Below are 15,943 nucleotides of genomic sequence, written 5' to 3'. Positions count from 1 at the left end.
TATGTGTGGCAGAGCAAGTCTGCTCTTACTTTATTTTGTGTCACAGATACTCAGAGATATTTCACTGCTTTAATTCTCCATATTTTCTGTTCACCTGTGCGTTTTGGGTGTTACCGGGCCCCCCTTTGTGTGTTTTAGCACCACCTGTCCTCCAAAATATGAAATAAAAATTCCAGCGTACATGCTGTGCGAGCGCAGTTTGGTTCCTTAGATAGTCCACTTAAAACCCCAGACCTGGAAAAACTCCCCGGATCAGACGAAGCTTATTTCCACCTATTATTCGGGCCCTGGTGACAGACTAACCCTCGGTTTAAAGCGACACAACAGAAATGGGACTCCCTAGATATCCCTATTACGGAAGATGACTGGTCTGAATTCTGTGACATTTTTAAGACTTCTGTTATATCCTCCAGGGACAGAGTAATCCAACTTAAGATCCTTCACCAATCGCACCTTATACCGGCTAGAATGCACAAAATGGGCATACTACCCTCTGCTGAGTGCTTTCGTGGCTGTGGACACACGACCGACTTTCTCCATTACTTTTGGAATTGTCCCATAGTACAAGACTTCTGGGGGAGTATAGGCTCTTTCCTCTCCTCAGCGTTGGGACTTCCTAATAAACTCAACACCAAGAACTGCCTTTTGGGTGTCTTTGGTGACTTAGCGGTTCCCTCCCAGGCCAAACTGTTGCTTTGCATCCTCTATTTCTATGCAAAGAAATCCATGTTACTGACCTGGAAGGGAACAGCGACCCGATTAGGAGTCTCTGGTTGAAATTTGGTCAATGAAGCCCGCCCACTATATAAACTCACATTTTGATCTCTTTAAGAGGAAAAAGATATTTCACAAAATTTGGGGCAGATGGCTGGCTAGCCCTCTGACCCTCTCCCTCATACTGCCATGATGGAAGAATGCCTGAAAAAGCTTGCCTAGTACCATGATTAAACTCTGCTACAATTGCACTACTCATGGTTGGAATGCTTGTCTATAGAACCTGACACTGCTGAATATATAATTTGTTTTACCATTATATTGTATAACGGATGCACAATTTATTTCTGTTCTAAACTGACATAGGAGCACTTTGTATTGTACCTTGTTCGGTCCTTTTTTGTTTGTATGTTAAGAAACTGCAGTAAAAAAATCTTTAAAAAATGTTTTTAATTCCAGCGTAGAAAGTGGGACAATTTGATTGTGGCCACAGCTGGTATACAACCTATGAACTCAAGCACAATGATCTTACAGATAGAGCCCTGGAATATAGAAAAGATAATCAGACAGTTTAACTATACAGGATCGGCCAAAAACTGAAATACGAGTTTTAGGTGGCCCAGGCTGTCTTTTAAAGGTAGTGAATATGGTAGGGATCTTTGTTTCACTCTTGACTTTTAGGAGGCCCACCTTCTTGTTATACAGCCGACTACAGAAGGATTGGACACTGGAAAAACAAAAAAATGTAGACCAGCCCAGGATTAACACCTTCTACTTCAGCATTGCTTAGTTTTCTGCTAGTGACCTAGGTGGATTAAGCTAAAACTCTGCTGTGTAAAAAAGCAAAGTCAGCGGTCACTGGACTTTACTGGACTAAACATTGTGTGGCTAGCCTGGAAATTGGCAGTGAAGTGCTTTCCAGGTCTAGAGCTGCCGACATTGCCCTTAGCACATTGTCCTGTGTCTCTCTGAAGACTCCCTTTGTGAAAGGGCCCACCACTGCGTGCTACCTCACATGTCACTGGTTGTTTTGTATAATTTTCACAGTGGAAGAGGTTAGCACTGTGGGACTAATTGCTGATGTCATCCCCTGGGTAGAGTGTTGCTCACACATGCTCTTTCTTTCCATACAGTGTTGAGGAAGCCGATCCGCACTGGTGATGCTGAGCCTTATGTTGTGCCCACCAACGCATGGTCTCATCATGTCTGGTTCTAGACATGAGGGTGCAGTCTCACTATACTAGGTACCCCCAGCTCACATTCTGCTTACAGTTCTGGGGCTGCTTCCGTGTGCCTTTTGATGCCCTCTGCTGCTGTGAATGACTGAGTCACTCCAGTTTTCACCTGAATGCTTACTTCCAAGAACTCGCAGTCTTCTGCCATTACTCCCGAGTTCAGAGATAGTTTCTGCTCCTATTGATGTAGTACGCACCACTGAAACTTGAGTTAGGCTGCTTTCACATTGAGGCGTGCAGCTGCGGTGACGGTATAGCCGCGCTATTTGTAGCGCGGCTATACTGTCGTATTTACCGCAATATTCGGGCGCTAGCGGTGAGGTTTTAACCCCCGCTAGCGGCTGAAAAAGGGTTAATACCGCGGTATTACCGCGCTTTCACATTGATTTCAGTGGGAAGGCGCGGTATAGGAGCAGTGAACACACCGCTCCTATACCGCGGTAAAGATGCGGCTAGCAGGACTTTTGGTGCGCTCCTGCTAGCGCACCGCTTCAATGTGAAAGCCTTCGGGCTTTCACATTGAATACTACAGGGCATGATTTTTCTTGCGGTATAGCAGCGCTATTTTTAGCGCTGTACCGCATGAAAAACGCCTCAATGTGAAAGGGGCCTAACAGGCTGTTGCTTTTACCACTGTTGGTCCCAGTCTTGGGTCCTTTAGAGCAGTGGTTCTCAACCTCAGTCCTCAAGTACTCCTCCTAACGGCCATGTTTTGTGAACTTCCCTTAGATAAAATGGCTTATATCAATACCATGTCATTTATATTGAATTAAAGCAGCTGTGTAAAGTAAAGGAAAACCTAAAAACATGGCCTCTTGGGGGTACATGAGGACTGAGGCTGAGAACCACTGCTTTAGAGCATCTAAGGCAAGAGACTTTTCTGGTGCATTGGCTCCCCCCCCCCCCCCCCCCCCCCCAGACATTTATTTTAATTCTTGTACCCATCTAAGCAAGTTTTGGAGTCTGAAAATCTGATTTCTTTTTATGAGGAGGTAAGCAAAAACTCAAAGCAGTGGCTGTGGGCGTAGTATACAGTACTTGAAGTTTCCCACATGCGGTCAATGTGTAAATTAATGTCTACAGGCTTAGAATATACAGTCTGTAAATGGATTGAAGACCGTAGTTAGAGAGTAGTGGTTAATAATTCATACTCTGAATGGTCTAAGGTTATTAGTGGTGTACCCCAAGATTCAGTATTATAAACCTTACCATTTATTTATTTTTTAAATCTTTTTCTTATTGGCTTTTTGCAAAGTTGTACAAAAACACACATAAGGGGAATGGTGTCCATGCAGGTGTGGCAGTTATGTTATCCAACCAACAGGACCAAACTTTATTAAAGTGCCTGATACAAGGCCAAAGTAGAATTGACCAACTTCATCCAAAAACTAAACGAGGGGGGGGGGGGGGGGGGGAGGCATTCTTCCAATAAAGGGCGATAGCTTTCTGGGCATAAAACAGGGCAAGGCTTAAAATAATTATTCTTGCTAACCTAGTGGCTAGTTCTTCGACCAGGCCAAGCAGACAGAATGTGGGTAATGGGGAGACAAGCATATGCACCACAGAAATTACATCTACAACCTCATGCCAATACATAGCAATAGCAGGGCAGGATCAGAATACATGTATGAAGTCGCCCACTGGGTGGGAACATCTCCAGCAAGATGTAGTAATGTTGGAATCCACCCTGTGGCGTTTGTATGGGTAAAGTATGCTCTGTGAATAATTTTAGGAACCCTTACTTTTTAACATATTTATAAATTATTATATAGGGTCTGGGATTAACAGTACAGTTTCTGTGTTTGTAGAGGACACCAAGCTATGCAGTGGAATTGCATCATTACAGGATGTCTCCCACCTATAAGCCGACCTCAATACACTATTTAATTGGGTGACACTGTTGAAAATTAGGTTTATTGTTGATAAATGTAAAGTTGCACTTGGAGGTTAAACATCCATACATCATGCACAGGTGAACAACTGTTGGAGTCAGTGGTGAAGGATCTAGGTGTTCTGGTAGATCATATACTTAAAGCGGAGGTTCACCCGCACATGTCACTATTTCCTCCTAGATGGATGCTCGTTTTGTCTAGGGGAATCAGCTAGTTGTTTTAAAATATGAGCTGTACTTACCGTTTATGAGATGCATCTTCTCCGCCGCTTCCGGGTATGGGCTGCGGGACTGGGAGTTCCTATTTTGATTGACAGTCTTCCGACGGTCGCATCCATCGCGTCACGATTTTCCGAAAGAAGCCGAACGTCGGTGCGCAGTATAGAGCCGCACCGACGTTCGGCTTCTTTCGGCTACTCGTGACGCGATGGATGCGACCGTCGGAAGCCTCTCGGAAGACTGTCAATCAAGAAGGAACGCCCGCTCCCGAAGACCCATACCCGGAAGCGACGGAGGAGATGAATCTCGAAAACGGTAAGTACGGATCATATTTTAAAACAACTAGCCGATTCCCCTAGACAAAACGAGCATCCATCTAAGGGGAAAACATAAAAAAAAACATAATTGGGTGAACTCCCGCTTTAATAATAGCATGCAATGCCAAACTGCAATTTCTAAAACTAGCAAAATCCGTTCTTGTTTTTTAAAAGGTATGGACTGCGGGGAGAGAGAGATCATTTTGCCCCAGTACAAACCATTAGCAAGACCCCATCTGGGAGACGCAGTTTAATTTTGGGCACCAGTTCACAAAAAGCATATTGTGAACTAAAGAATGCGCAGAGAATGCCAACCAAAGAGGCATAACGAAGCTCAGCTATGAGGAAAAAGAGTGGAACTGAATTTATTCTCAAAAAGAGGAGATTAATGACAATATAATCAACAAGTATAAATAACCACTTAAAGGAGTTGTAAAGGATTTTTTTTTTTTTTTTTTGCTGAAATGACTGTTTACAGGATATAGAGACATAATAGTTAACTGATTCCTTTTAAAAATAGATAAAAATCAATCATATTGTACCTGCAGTTTCTAGTTTCGTTTTTGCATGTTGTTTCCTGCTTCTGTGATGTACAGAGCCAATACAGGGCAGTGATGGTTTGGAAAACGAAACTGATTGGTGCTGTGGGGTTTTAGACACACAGTAATCACACCTCCTTGATTAGTGACCGCAGAGAGAAAGCTCCCAGTACTGTGGTTATCAGGAAACAGACAACCAATAAGTGTGGAGATCAGAGAAGAATTACAGCAACTTGAGAGCATGAAGGACATGGAATAGCACTGCATTAAGGTAAAGGAAGCTATTAAGATAAAAAAAAAAAAAAAATCCTTTACAAACCCTTTAAGCCCGAGCCTGTTTTTCAGACTCGGTCTTTACAAGTGAAAACATTTTTTGCTAGAAAATTACTTGGAACCCCAAACATTATACATTTTTTTTCTAACAGCCTAGAGAATAAAATGTCGGTCATTACAATACTTTTTGTCACACCGTATTTGCGCATTGGTCTTACAAGCGCTTTTTTTTTTTTTCTATCAAAATTTTTTATTGAGCAAAAGAATAGGGAGAATACACATAAAGTATATTATTACAACAAACATTGGGTGGCATCTCACAAGATACACCTACAGCATTATCTCTTTGTCTGTGCAGATAAAGTTGTGAAACAGATATAACAGTACTATTCAAAGACAGTCGCTTCAAAGTCAGTCTATTCAAATCCCCCGGTACCCACCACCCCCGAGGGCCCCCCAGGAGTCAACGGGCGAGGCCGTGAACAGCCCCTTTTATGTGCAGGATGCAGGTGTCTTAAGCCATTTGCTCCAGATCTTATCGTACTTAGATGGAAATCCCCTATGTGAATATACCAATTTCTTGTATGGTAAAACATTGTTGACCTCTGCCATCCAATGAGAGAGTTCTGGAGGATCTGGTCTCATCCAGACCCTGGCGATAACCTTCCGGGCTGCGAAGAGTGTTTGGTGTAAAAAGACGTTAAGAAATGTATTGATTTCCGCATCCAGAAAAATGCCCAGTAGGCATGGTTTTGGCTGAAGAGTTATGGGGGATCCCATCGTGTCATGCAGAAACCTCACCACCTGTTCCCAAAACGCCTGAATCCTGGCACATTGCCACAGTAATTGAAATAAGGTACCCAGAGCCTGGCCACACATTGGACAGGTAGCAGGATGATCCCTCTTGTACCTAGACACTCTGAGGGGTGTGAGATAAGCCCAATTAATAATAAAGGTTTGCGTGAGGCGATCCGATAGTTTAGGGGGATACTAATTTGCAAGCGTCCAGAGCATCGCTCCACTCATCGTCCTCCAGAGGGCCCACCTCCCCCTCCCATCGTGATTTTAAGGCATAGGCCGACATGGTTGCCCTTGGAAGTGTTAACATAGTGTGAAATTGGGAGATCAATTTCTTGGGGTTAGGGTACTTTACTGCTGCCATCAAGGGGTTGTCTGCTAGAGAGAGGTCGTCTTGGGGGAACTCGTTGCGAAAGGCATGGCGCAGTTGCACATACCTAAAAAGCATATGATCAGGCAGAGCAAATTCACTTTGAGGGGCACTAAAGGACTTTAGTTTCCTGTCCCTGATGACGTGCGACAGGTAGTATATCCCCCTAGAGCTCCACACCTCACTGTCCCGGATGAGATTGAACTCGGGCAGGGCTGTGTTGTGCCATAAGGAGGTATAGCCATGTGGGGATGTAATACGGAGCCTGTTCGAAGTCACGCTCCATACCTTTCTATAATGATATAACAGCATACGACAGTCCTTTGAAGATCCCGCCCCACCCGCTATCGCCACTAGTGGGTCCTCTGTCGGCCGCGTCCAAGTAGGGCATAGGAAACGGAGGAACCTGTCCCTGTCCACTTCATCTATGTGAAATATCTGTGACCGCTGAGCAGCCAGATAGTAGGCATTAAAGTCGGGGAGCGCCAGTCCGGCGAGGTCAGTCGGGTTCTTCAGCCTGTGCCACGGGAGTTTGTGTCTGGCGGCACCCCAAATTAATGGCTTAAGGAGAGCTTCCAGTGACTTAAAGTGCCTAAGCACAAGGTATACCGGAGAATGCCACACCATGTACAAGTTTTTGGGTAATAAAACCATTTTCACGAGATTTATACGACCCATGACTCCCAATGGGAGACGAGCCCAGGCCTGGGTCTTTTGCTTTTAGCATTTCGTACAGTGGTGTGATATTCAGGGAGACATAGTCTGCCTGGTCTCGAGTAGTCCGAATTTGTAAATATTTGATGTCAGTGACTCTCTGTAATGGGAGGAGGGCCCTATCTCTAGGTGGCGGATAGCTGTCTCTGTATCTGAGACTTCTCCCAGTTGATCCGAAGACCCAAGAAAGTGCCGAAACGCTCTATTAGGGCCAGTGCCAGTGGTTGGGAATTATTAGAGTCATCTAAATATAGCAGGGTATGATCCGCATAGGTGCTGATCTTCGACACCCCCCCCCCCCCCCCGCAGTCCCTCTATGCCTGGGTGCGAGCGTATGTCGCCAAAGCATATAGCAGTGGCGACAGGGGACAGCCCTGCCTCGTGCCTCTATGTAAAGGGAATTGGTCCGAGGGCCAGCCATTGGCAAGGACCCTGGCCACCGGGGGCCTGGTAAAGGAGCTGTACCCATTTTAATAAATTTGGGGCCGAGTCCGAATCTTGCAAGGCCGACCCAGAGGTACCTCCACTCCACTGAATCGAATGCCTTGGCGGTGTCCAAGGCAACGATTATTCTGGAGCCCGGGTTGTCATGCACCGTCTGGAGGTTAGTCTGGAACCCGCCTGGTCAGCGTAAATCAGGGACAGGATCACTGCGTTAAGGCGGAGGGCAAGCACTTTGGCCAGTATCTTGATGTCCACCTGAAGCAGTGAGATAGGGCGGTATGATTCTGGCAAATGGGGATCCTTTTCGGGCTTGGGGATCAGTACTGTGGTGGATTCCCTCATAGAGAGTGGAAGTTCAGACCTTTCAAAAATGGAGTTGTAGAGTGCAAGAAGCCTAGGGACTAGCACATCAGAATAGGTAGAGTAAAACTCTGATGGCAAGCCATCAGAGCCAGGCGCCTTGGATTTAGGGAGTCCAGCCAATGCCTTGGAGATTTCCTCCGCCGACAGTGGTTCCTCCAATGCCTGGGTCTGTTCCTCGGTTAACCGAGGGATTGGCAAGCCAGTGAGAAACTCCTCCGTCAAGGAATCATCGTCCGGTGCCACTGTGGTGTACAGGGTGGGAAAAAAATACAAGCGCAGTTTTTAAAAGAAAAATCTTTTTTTTTTTTATTAAAAAATAAGACCGTAAAGTTAGCCCAATTTATTTATTTTTATTGTGAAAGATAATGTTACGCTGAGTAAGTTGATACCCAACATGTCGTGCTTTAAAATTGCGCCCGCTTTGCAACGTTTAAAAAATTCTATAGGTTGCATGTTTCGAGTTAGAGGAGGTCTAGGGCTAGAATTATTGCACTCGCTCTAACGATCGCGGCGATACCTCACATGTGTGGTTTGAACACTGTTTTCATTATTTTACTAGATTTTATTGATTTTTACACGGTTTAACCACTTACCCCCCGGACCATATTGCTGCCCAAAGACCAGAGTACTTTTTGCGATTCGGGACTGCGTCGCTTTAACAGACAATTGCGCGGTCGTGCGACGTGGCTCCCAAACAAAATTGGCGTCCTTTTTTTCCCACAAATAGAGCTTTCTTTTGGTGGTATTTGATCACCTCTGCGTTTTTTTTTTTTTGCGCTATAAACAAAAATAGAGCGACAATTTTGAAAAAAATGAATATTTTTTACTTTTTGCTGTAATAAATATCCCCCAAAAATATATAAAAAAACATTTTTTTTCCTCAGTTTAGGCCGATACGTATTCTTCTACATATTTTTCGTAAAAAAAATCGCAATAAGCGTTTATTGATTGGTTTGCGCAAAAGTTATAGCGTTTACAAAATAGGGGGTATTTTTATGGCATTTTTATTAATATTTTTTTTACTAGTAATGGCGGCGATCAGCGATTTTTTTTTCGGTATTGCGACATTATGGCGGACACTTCGGACATTTTTGACACATTTTTGGGACCATTGGCATTTTTATAGCGATCAGTGCTATAAAAATGCATTAGATTACTATAAAAATGCCACTGGCAGTGAAGGGGTTAACACTAGGGGGCGGGGAAGGGGTTAAGTATGCCTGGGTGTGTTCTTACTGTGGGGGGGGGGGGTGGCCTCACTAGGGGAAACACTGATTTTCTGTTCATACATTGTATGAACAGAAAATCAGCATTTCCCCGGCTGACAGGAACGAGAGCTGTGTGTTTACACACACAGCTCCCGTTCCCCGCTCTGTACCGAGCGATCGCGTGTGCCCGGCGGCGATCGCGCCCGCCGGGCACACGCACGGGAGTCGGGGGCGAGCGGGGGGCGCGCGCGCGCGCCTCCGGTGGCGCGCGTGCGCCCCTAGTGGCGGCTAAGAGGTAGGACGTCCATTTACGTGGTCTCGCCTAGGAGAGCCACCTTGTGGACGTATAATGACGGTGCGGCGACGGCAAGTGGTTAAAAAAAATAAAAATTGGGTCAATTTTATTCCTATTACAAGGAATGTAAACATCCCTTGTAATAGAAAAAAGAGTGACAGGTCCTCTTAAATATGAGATCTGGGGTCAAAAAGACCTCAGCTCTCATATTTACAATAAAATGTAATAAGAAAAAAAGAATTGTCATTTGAAAAATGACAAAAATAAATTGTCCCTTTTTTTAAGACGTATGGGCGGAAGTGACGTTTTGACATTGCTTCCGCCCTGCTATGGTATGGAGAGGTGTGGGGGCCATCTTGCCCTCACTCGTATCCATTCCAAGCAGGAAGAAGGACCTGATGACCTCTGCCACTACCGACGGCTCTGGTAAGCGGCGGGAGGGGTGCCCTCTCCCGCCACCAATTAACTGTGATCTTGTGGCGAATCCGCCACAGAGTCCACCAATATCGTTTACAGGACCGCCGCCTGAAGAGATGGATACCTTGGTTGTGGCAGCAGCTGCTTCCGTTACCTAGATATCCCTCTTCAAAGTAAGGGCGTAGATAGTCGTGCGGCGGTCCATATAGTGAACTTGGTGGTGTTCACTTTCAGATCATTACAGAGGACAAGGGAGCAATCTTTATGTCTGGAGGACAAGAGATTTAACCTTTAAATGCGGAAAGAGCTGTGAAAATGTGGAATAGGCGCCCTCAAAAAATGGTTCTGAAAGTCAACAGCTCTCTGCACCGTTAAGACTGAGAACTGAGCGATCAGCAGTTTTTGATCGCTCAGTTCTCAGTCTTGGATGTGGCAGGGAACTAATGCAGCATCGGATTGATGCTGCATCCACCTAGGGGAGTATAAATGTTTATTTTATTTATTTAAATCAATACTTCTCTTTTATGCTATGGTTGTTGTCTCCCATATGGGTCTTTTGTTGGTACACATGTGGAGGAAACTTTAAAGTCCTGGACTGTGAAACCCACGTCTAATCCACATAATCTTTGGGGCCAATATTTTTAGATCTTCTCTTGATACCATTAGCAAGGACGCTTCTGGCAGTGATAGTATCCATCTTCCTCAAAGTAAAAAGCCTAGGGAACAGACTGAAGTTTTCCTCGTTCTCTGTTGGTTAATAGATGGCCATTTTGCTTCTCCACTCTCTCCCCATCCACATGCTGACCACCTCTGGAGCCACCAAGTGTAAACCTCCCTTGGCATAAAGGTATGCTCCACTTTCTAGATTGGGGGGACCTTTGTTAACCTTTGCAGATACTTGAGGGTCTATGTATAAAGCAGAGCATGTGCCTTTCACTGATCCTTTACTGGTGGAAATTCGTTCAGGACTGTGTTTTAATTAGCAGTGATTGAATCTCCACCAGAGAATATTTGGTGACAATTACATTGTTTTATGAATAGACCCCATTGGAATGCTTGCATCTCAATAACTTGGGTGTTGGTTGTAACCTAGGGCTGCAAGCTGAAGTTTTACTCCTTGCCCCTTCCTTGTGTTCTTTTACAACTTTCCTGTGTCACTGCACACATTAGCGTATTTCTAGAAATGAAAAATACAACAAGGATGATACAGGACTTGTACACACGATCGGTTTTCCCAGCGGTAAAAACTCAGCCGGGAAAACGGAGAACCTGCCATGAGAGCTTTGGTCGGGAAACCCGGCCATGTGTATGCTCTACCGCAGGCTTTCCCCATAGAAAAACTGCTGGCTTAAAAAACGCCGGGAATCCCAGCTGGGAAAAAAAAAACATGTTCTCATTTTTCCTGCCGTGATTCCCGGCAGTTTTCCTTTCGGGCAAGAATGGGACAACATTCCTCTCCCAAAACTTCAGCAATTGGTCTCCTCCAATCCCAAACATTTACAGAGTGTTAAGAGCGAATTCTACATTCTTTCGTAGCTTTTTTGAGGCATATTGCTGCCATAAATTTCAAAATTCCCTTACTTTTTCCTTTAAAATGGTACATTTTCTTAGTTTAAACATTTGATGTGTTTTCTATTTTCTATTATGAATAAAATGTGGGTTTATAGGATTTGCAAACAATTGCATTCTATTTTATTTAGATTTTACACTGCATCCCGACTTGTTGGAATTGTGGTTTTACATTGGAATGGCCAACTTCGGTATTTTACATTTATTTGAGTATGTTACACTGTTTTCAAATTTTGAGGTAGAAATAGCAGAGCATTAACTTCTGGAACCAGGACCTTTGGTATAATGTCAATTTAGTGCAGCTCTGTGACATTTCGCACCTAGGATTCCAGGTGCAGGGGGTATGTCTGCATGTTGTCTCTGTCTGCGGGCTTGATGTAATTGCCCCTTGCACTGTGAGTTTTAACTCCAGTGTCCTAGTGTTGTGGTCCCAGTGCCCAGATATTAGCTACCATAGAAATATTACCATTTCTGCATCAGTAATGATTATTATTATTTTCTACATTTTAGAGTGAAGCCGATGACTCCATTGACATTGAAACAGTGGAAGAAATCTCTGAGGGGATTAACATTGCTCATCTTAAAGCAACGGCTACTCCAGTCGCATCATACAGTGACAAGTAAGGGCTTGCCTGCATTGTAAACAGATATAAAACTTTACGGTATATACTGAAAAGAGAGCCGGAGATACTGCATTTTTTTTCTAATTTGAAAGATTGTTTGCACCATGTGCGGTGACCTGCGTTTTACATCTGTACAGTTGATCACAGGCTCACCTCTAGGACACCTAAAAAGCATGCTGGTGTAATAAAACGAAAGCTTATGATGTGACTATAGAATTCCCTTCAAATGTAAATTCACCTTTTCCAGAACATAACCTATGCAATCAATGGATCCAAGTAGATATTTTAAAAAAAAAAACTATACTGATTTGCTAAATTTTTTTTTTTTTTTATTGCCACACCTGTCAGCCATTTGGGTCCCACCAGAATATTTCCCAATTAGCTCCACAGTATAAGCAATTAAAAGAATCTTCCCCTCATTGAAAGAAAGTCAGTCTTGCACCCAATTGTATTTATTCTTACCAGAATCCCATTGCCATGGCCTGCCACAATGTTTCAAGCCTGTGGCTAAAGTCTTTCTGCTGTATGCACCTGTGCAGTTGATTGGTTTATTGTGTTTTTTTTGTTTGTTTTTTAGATATGATGGTATTCCTCTTTTGTAGAGATTTTCTCACTTTCTGTTGTGTCTATAGGACAAGAAGTAAAGACCATTCTTTCCAATGGGACGCAGAGGGAACTAACATTTGCTCTGACAATTTTTTTTCTTTTTTTTTCATTTAACAGAAGCACTGTACTTGTAAAGAGACGGAAGATGGGCTCCAAGGTAAGGAAGAAAGAAATGTATAACCTAGATACCCCTGTATGTACATATATACAGGTGTGCATCTCTGCATAGGCTGTTAGTTTTTATGGAAGACCGATACCTTTTATGAACATGGAAGAGCAAAAAAATTTAAGTACTACAACAGCACCCTAAAGTGGTACTTGCAGATTTATTCCCTTGTCTGTAGAGCGAATGGGCACACACACACATAGATGGTCAGCAGTTCCTATATCAAAACGTTTTAATCTAGAGAAGGGATATGCAATTAGCGGACCTACAGCTGTTGCAAAACTACAAGTCCCATCATGCCTCTGGGTGCCATGCTTGCGGCTGTCTTGCTATGCCTCATGGGACTTCTGCAACAGCTGGAGACCCGCTAATTGCATATCCTTGCTCTAGAGGAACAATGCAAAATATAATTTTGTCATTAAAAAGACATAGGGACGAAGGCCCTGTACTCCGTTACAAGCAAAGTGGACATTCCGATACTGGCAGCTGAGACATGCCTTCAGGTTCCAATTTCTAGAGACAATAACACTAGAACCAGACTCAGTGGAACGACTCTTGACCTCCAGCACAATGGGACAACCTCTCTCCTCCCTTTACCTCTACCCGACGGTAGCTGACGACACCAAGCTTTGAAAAATGGAAGGCTGACATACCCACCCTTGATGACGAGACATAGGATGAGTGCGTTTCCACATACATCCCTTTTGGCCCGGATATTTCCCCAAAGAGACCAACTCTGTCCCAGGTGTAGGCGGGAGGTGGGCTCCTTCTGGCACATGGTCTGGCCATTCTCAGAGATCCAGCTTTACTGGAAGCAAATAGCTGACACCTTGAGCGCTGTGTCTGGGGCTTGGGTTCCGTTGGACCCTCTGACCCTTCTTCTGATGCCAACGGCTGATGGTGGATAGAGATGATGCCAGAATGTTCTAATGGTCATGTACTTAAAAACACTGCTATTGCGCAATGGAATTTTTTTTTTTTTTAAATCCCACCTTGCGGAGCCTTGTAGTGCTGCGGCACAATGCGATTTTGGCAAACGCAGAAACTCTCCACGATGCTGATGTGTGAGGGTGCCATTGAGAGCTGCGTTTGCTCAGGCCCGGCCTTTGTTTCATGAGTCATGTGATTTCCTGCAACCAAAAACATGCTGCATTTTCAGATGTATTGGGGTGCCATTAAAGGGGTTGTAAAGGTACAATTTTTTTTTTCCTAAATAGCTTCCTTTACCTTAGTGCAGTCCTCCTTCACTTACCTCATCCTTCCATTTTGCTTTTAAATGTCCTTATTTCTTCTGAGAAATCCTCACTTCCTGTTCTTCTGTCTGTAACTCCACACCGTAATGCAAGGCTTTCTCCCTGGTGTGGAGTGTCGTGCTCGCCTCCTCCCTTGGACTACAGGAGCATTAGGACGCTCTCTACGTTGCAGATAGAGAAAGGAGCTGTGTGTTAGTGGGCGTCCTGACTCTCTTGTAGTCCAAGGGAGGGGGGAGCACGGCACTCCACACCAGGCCAGTAAGCAGGGGTTAAATGCGCCCACGAACGCTCAAAAAACACCTGTAAAGTGCCGCTAGTTTTAGCGGAGCTATACTGGCGTTTTTCGGCCGCTGGCAGTGTGAAAGGGCTCTTGGGCTGAGTGATCCAGGTCTGATTGGCTAGCTATAGTACCCTTCTCAAAAAAGGAGATTTAAATATATCTTGGGTAGTAAATATTAGGGTTGTCCAGATACCGATACCAGTATCGGTATCGGGACCGATACCGAGTATTTGCGGGAGTACTCGTACTCGCGCAAATACCCCCGATACCTAAATAGAATACTTTCCCCCCCCTTTCCCCCCCGCCGCTGCCGCCGCATCGAGGGACATGGCTAGAGGGACATGGCTGCATATGTGAGGGACATGGCTAGAGGGACATGGCTGCATATGTGAGGGACATGGCTAGAGGGACATGGCTGCATATGTGAGGGACATGGCTAGAAGGACATTGCTGCATATGTGAGGGACATGGCTAGAGGGACATTGCTCCATATGTGACAACCCTAGTAAATATTGTAAAAATATATATATTTTTTTGTTTTTGTTGTATTTCTTAAGATTCTTGCTAGGGCAATTTTCACCAGCTTTTCTTTACACATTGGAAAGGATCGTGTTTAATATGGGTAGGTCAGACTGGTGTTTATGGGTCACATGCACGCCTTTTCTACAGCCCATAGGGCAGGGCTCGACAAATCCCAGTCGCCATGGCGACTAGAAATAGCATCCTGGCGACTTGGCTAGGAAGGTGGGCAAAAAATAAATAAATAAATATATAAAAAGTGAAGTCCCCAGCTCTTCCTTGTATGAGCTGGCGCCATCTGGTGGTGGCCGTTGGTATTACAAGTTAAGCATTACAAGTTAAGCATTACAAGTTAAACAGCAATTCTAATGTCATTTTTCACTATTTTCACTGCCATCTTCTTCCCTCTAATTGGAACCCCCAAACATTATATATATTTTTTATCCTAACACCCTAGAGAATAAAATGGCGATTGTTGCAATACTTTCTGTCATGCCGTATTTGCGCAGCGGTCTCACAAGCGCACTTTTTTGGGAAAAAAATTACACTTTTTTTAATTAAAAAATAAGACAACAGTAAAGTTATCCCCATTTTTTTTAATATTATGAAAGATAATGTTACGCCGTGTAAATTCATACCCAACATGTCACGCTTCAAAATTGCGTCCGCTCGTGGAATGCCGACAAATTTTTACCCTTTAAAATCTTCATAGGCGACGTTTAAAAAAATCTACAGGTTGCATGTTTTGAGTTACAGAGGAGGTCTAGGGCTAGAATTATTGCTCTCGCTCTACCAATCGCAGCGATACCTCACATGTGTGGTTTGAATACCGTTTACATATGCGGGCGCTGCTCACGTATGTGTTCGCTTCTGCGCGCAAGCTCGTCGGGACAGGCCGCGTTTTCAGGCTCCTAACTTTTTTAACTGGCTCCTAGATTCCAAGCAAATTTGTCAAACCCTGCCATAGGGGGTTGTAGGGATAAAAAACGTAATGCATCCAGAATGCTGTTATACAAATAAATTACATTTCCTTCCATGATTGGTGAGATAAATAATTCAGGAAATATTTTATGGCCCTTTTCCACTGGGAAGAAATTTTTACTATAACGTTACTTTCGGAAGTTTTGGAA

At 44.1% G+C, this 15,943-nt stretch overlaps 1 protein-coding gene across 3 annotated transcripts in view; it reads left to right on the top strand.

Annotated features, from left to right (window-relative positions):
* Nucleotides 1-15,943, top strand: part of MGA (MAX dimerization protein MGA) — a 134,902-nt gene that overhangs the window by 87,990 nt on the left and 30,969 nt on the right. For all 3 annotated transcript variants that reach the window (XM_040333883.1, XM_040333882.1, XM_040333884.1), the window contains 2 exons: nucleotides 11,877-11,986; nucleotides 12,713-12,752. In XM_040333883.1, the coding sequence (XP_040189817.1) occupies nucleotides 11,877-11,986; nucleotides 12,713-12,752 (150 nt within the window). The remainder of the gene's footprint in view (nucleotides 1-11,876; nucleotides 11,987-12,712; nucleotides 12,753-15,943) is intronic.

Source organism: Rana temporaria, chromosome 13 (assembly GCF_905171775.1).
Source record: "Rana temporaria chromosome 13, aRanTem1.1, whole genome shotgun sequence".
In the NCBI taxonomy this organism is placed as follows: domain Eukaryota; kingdom Metazoa; phylum Chordata; class Amphibia; order Anura; family Ranidae; genus Rana; species Rana temporaria.
This window is presented reverse-complemented; position numbering and strand designations above follow the sequence as displayed.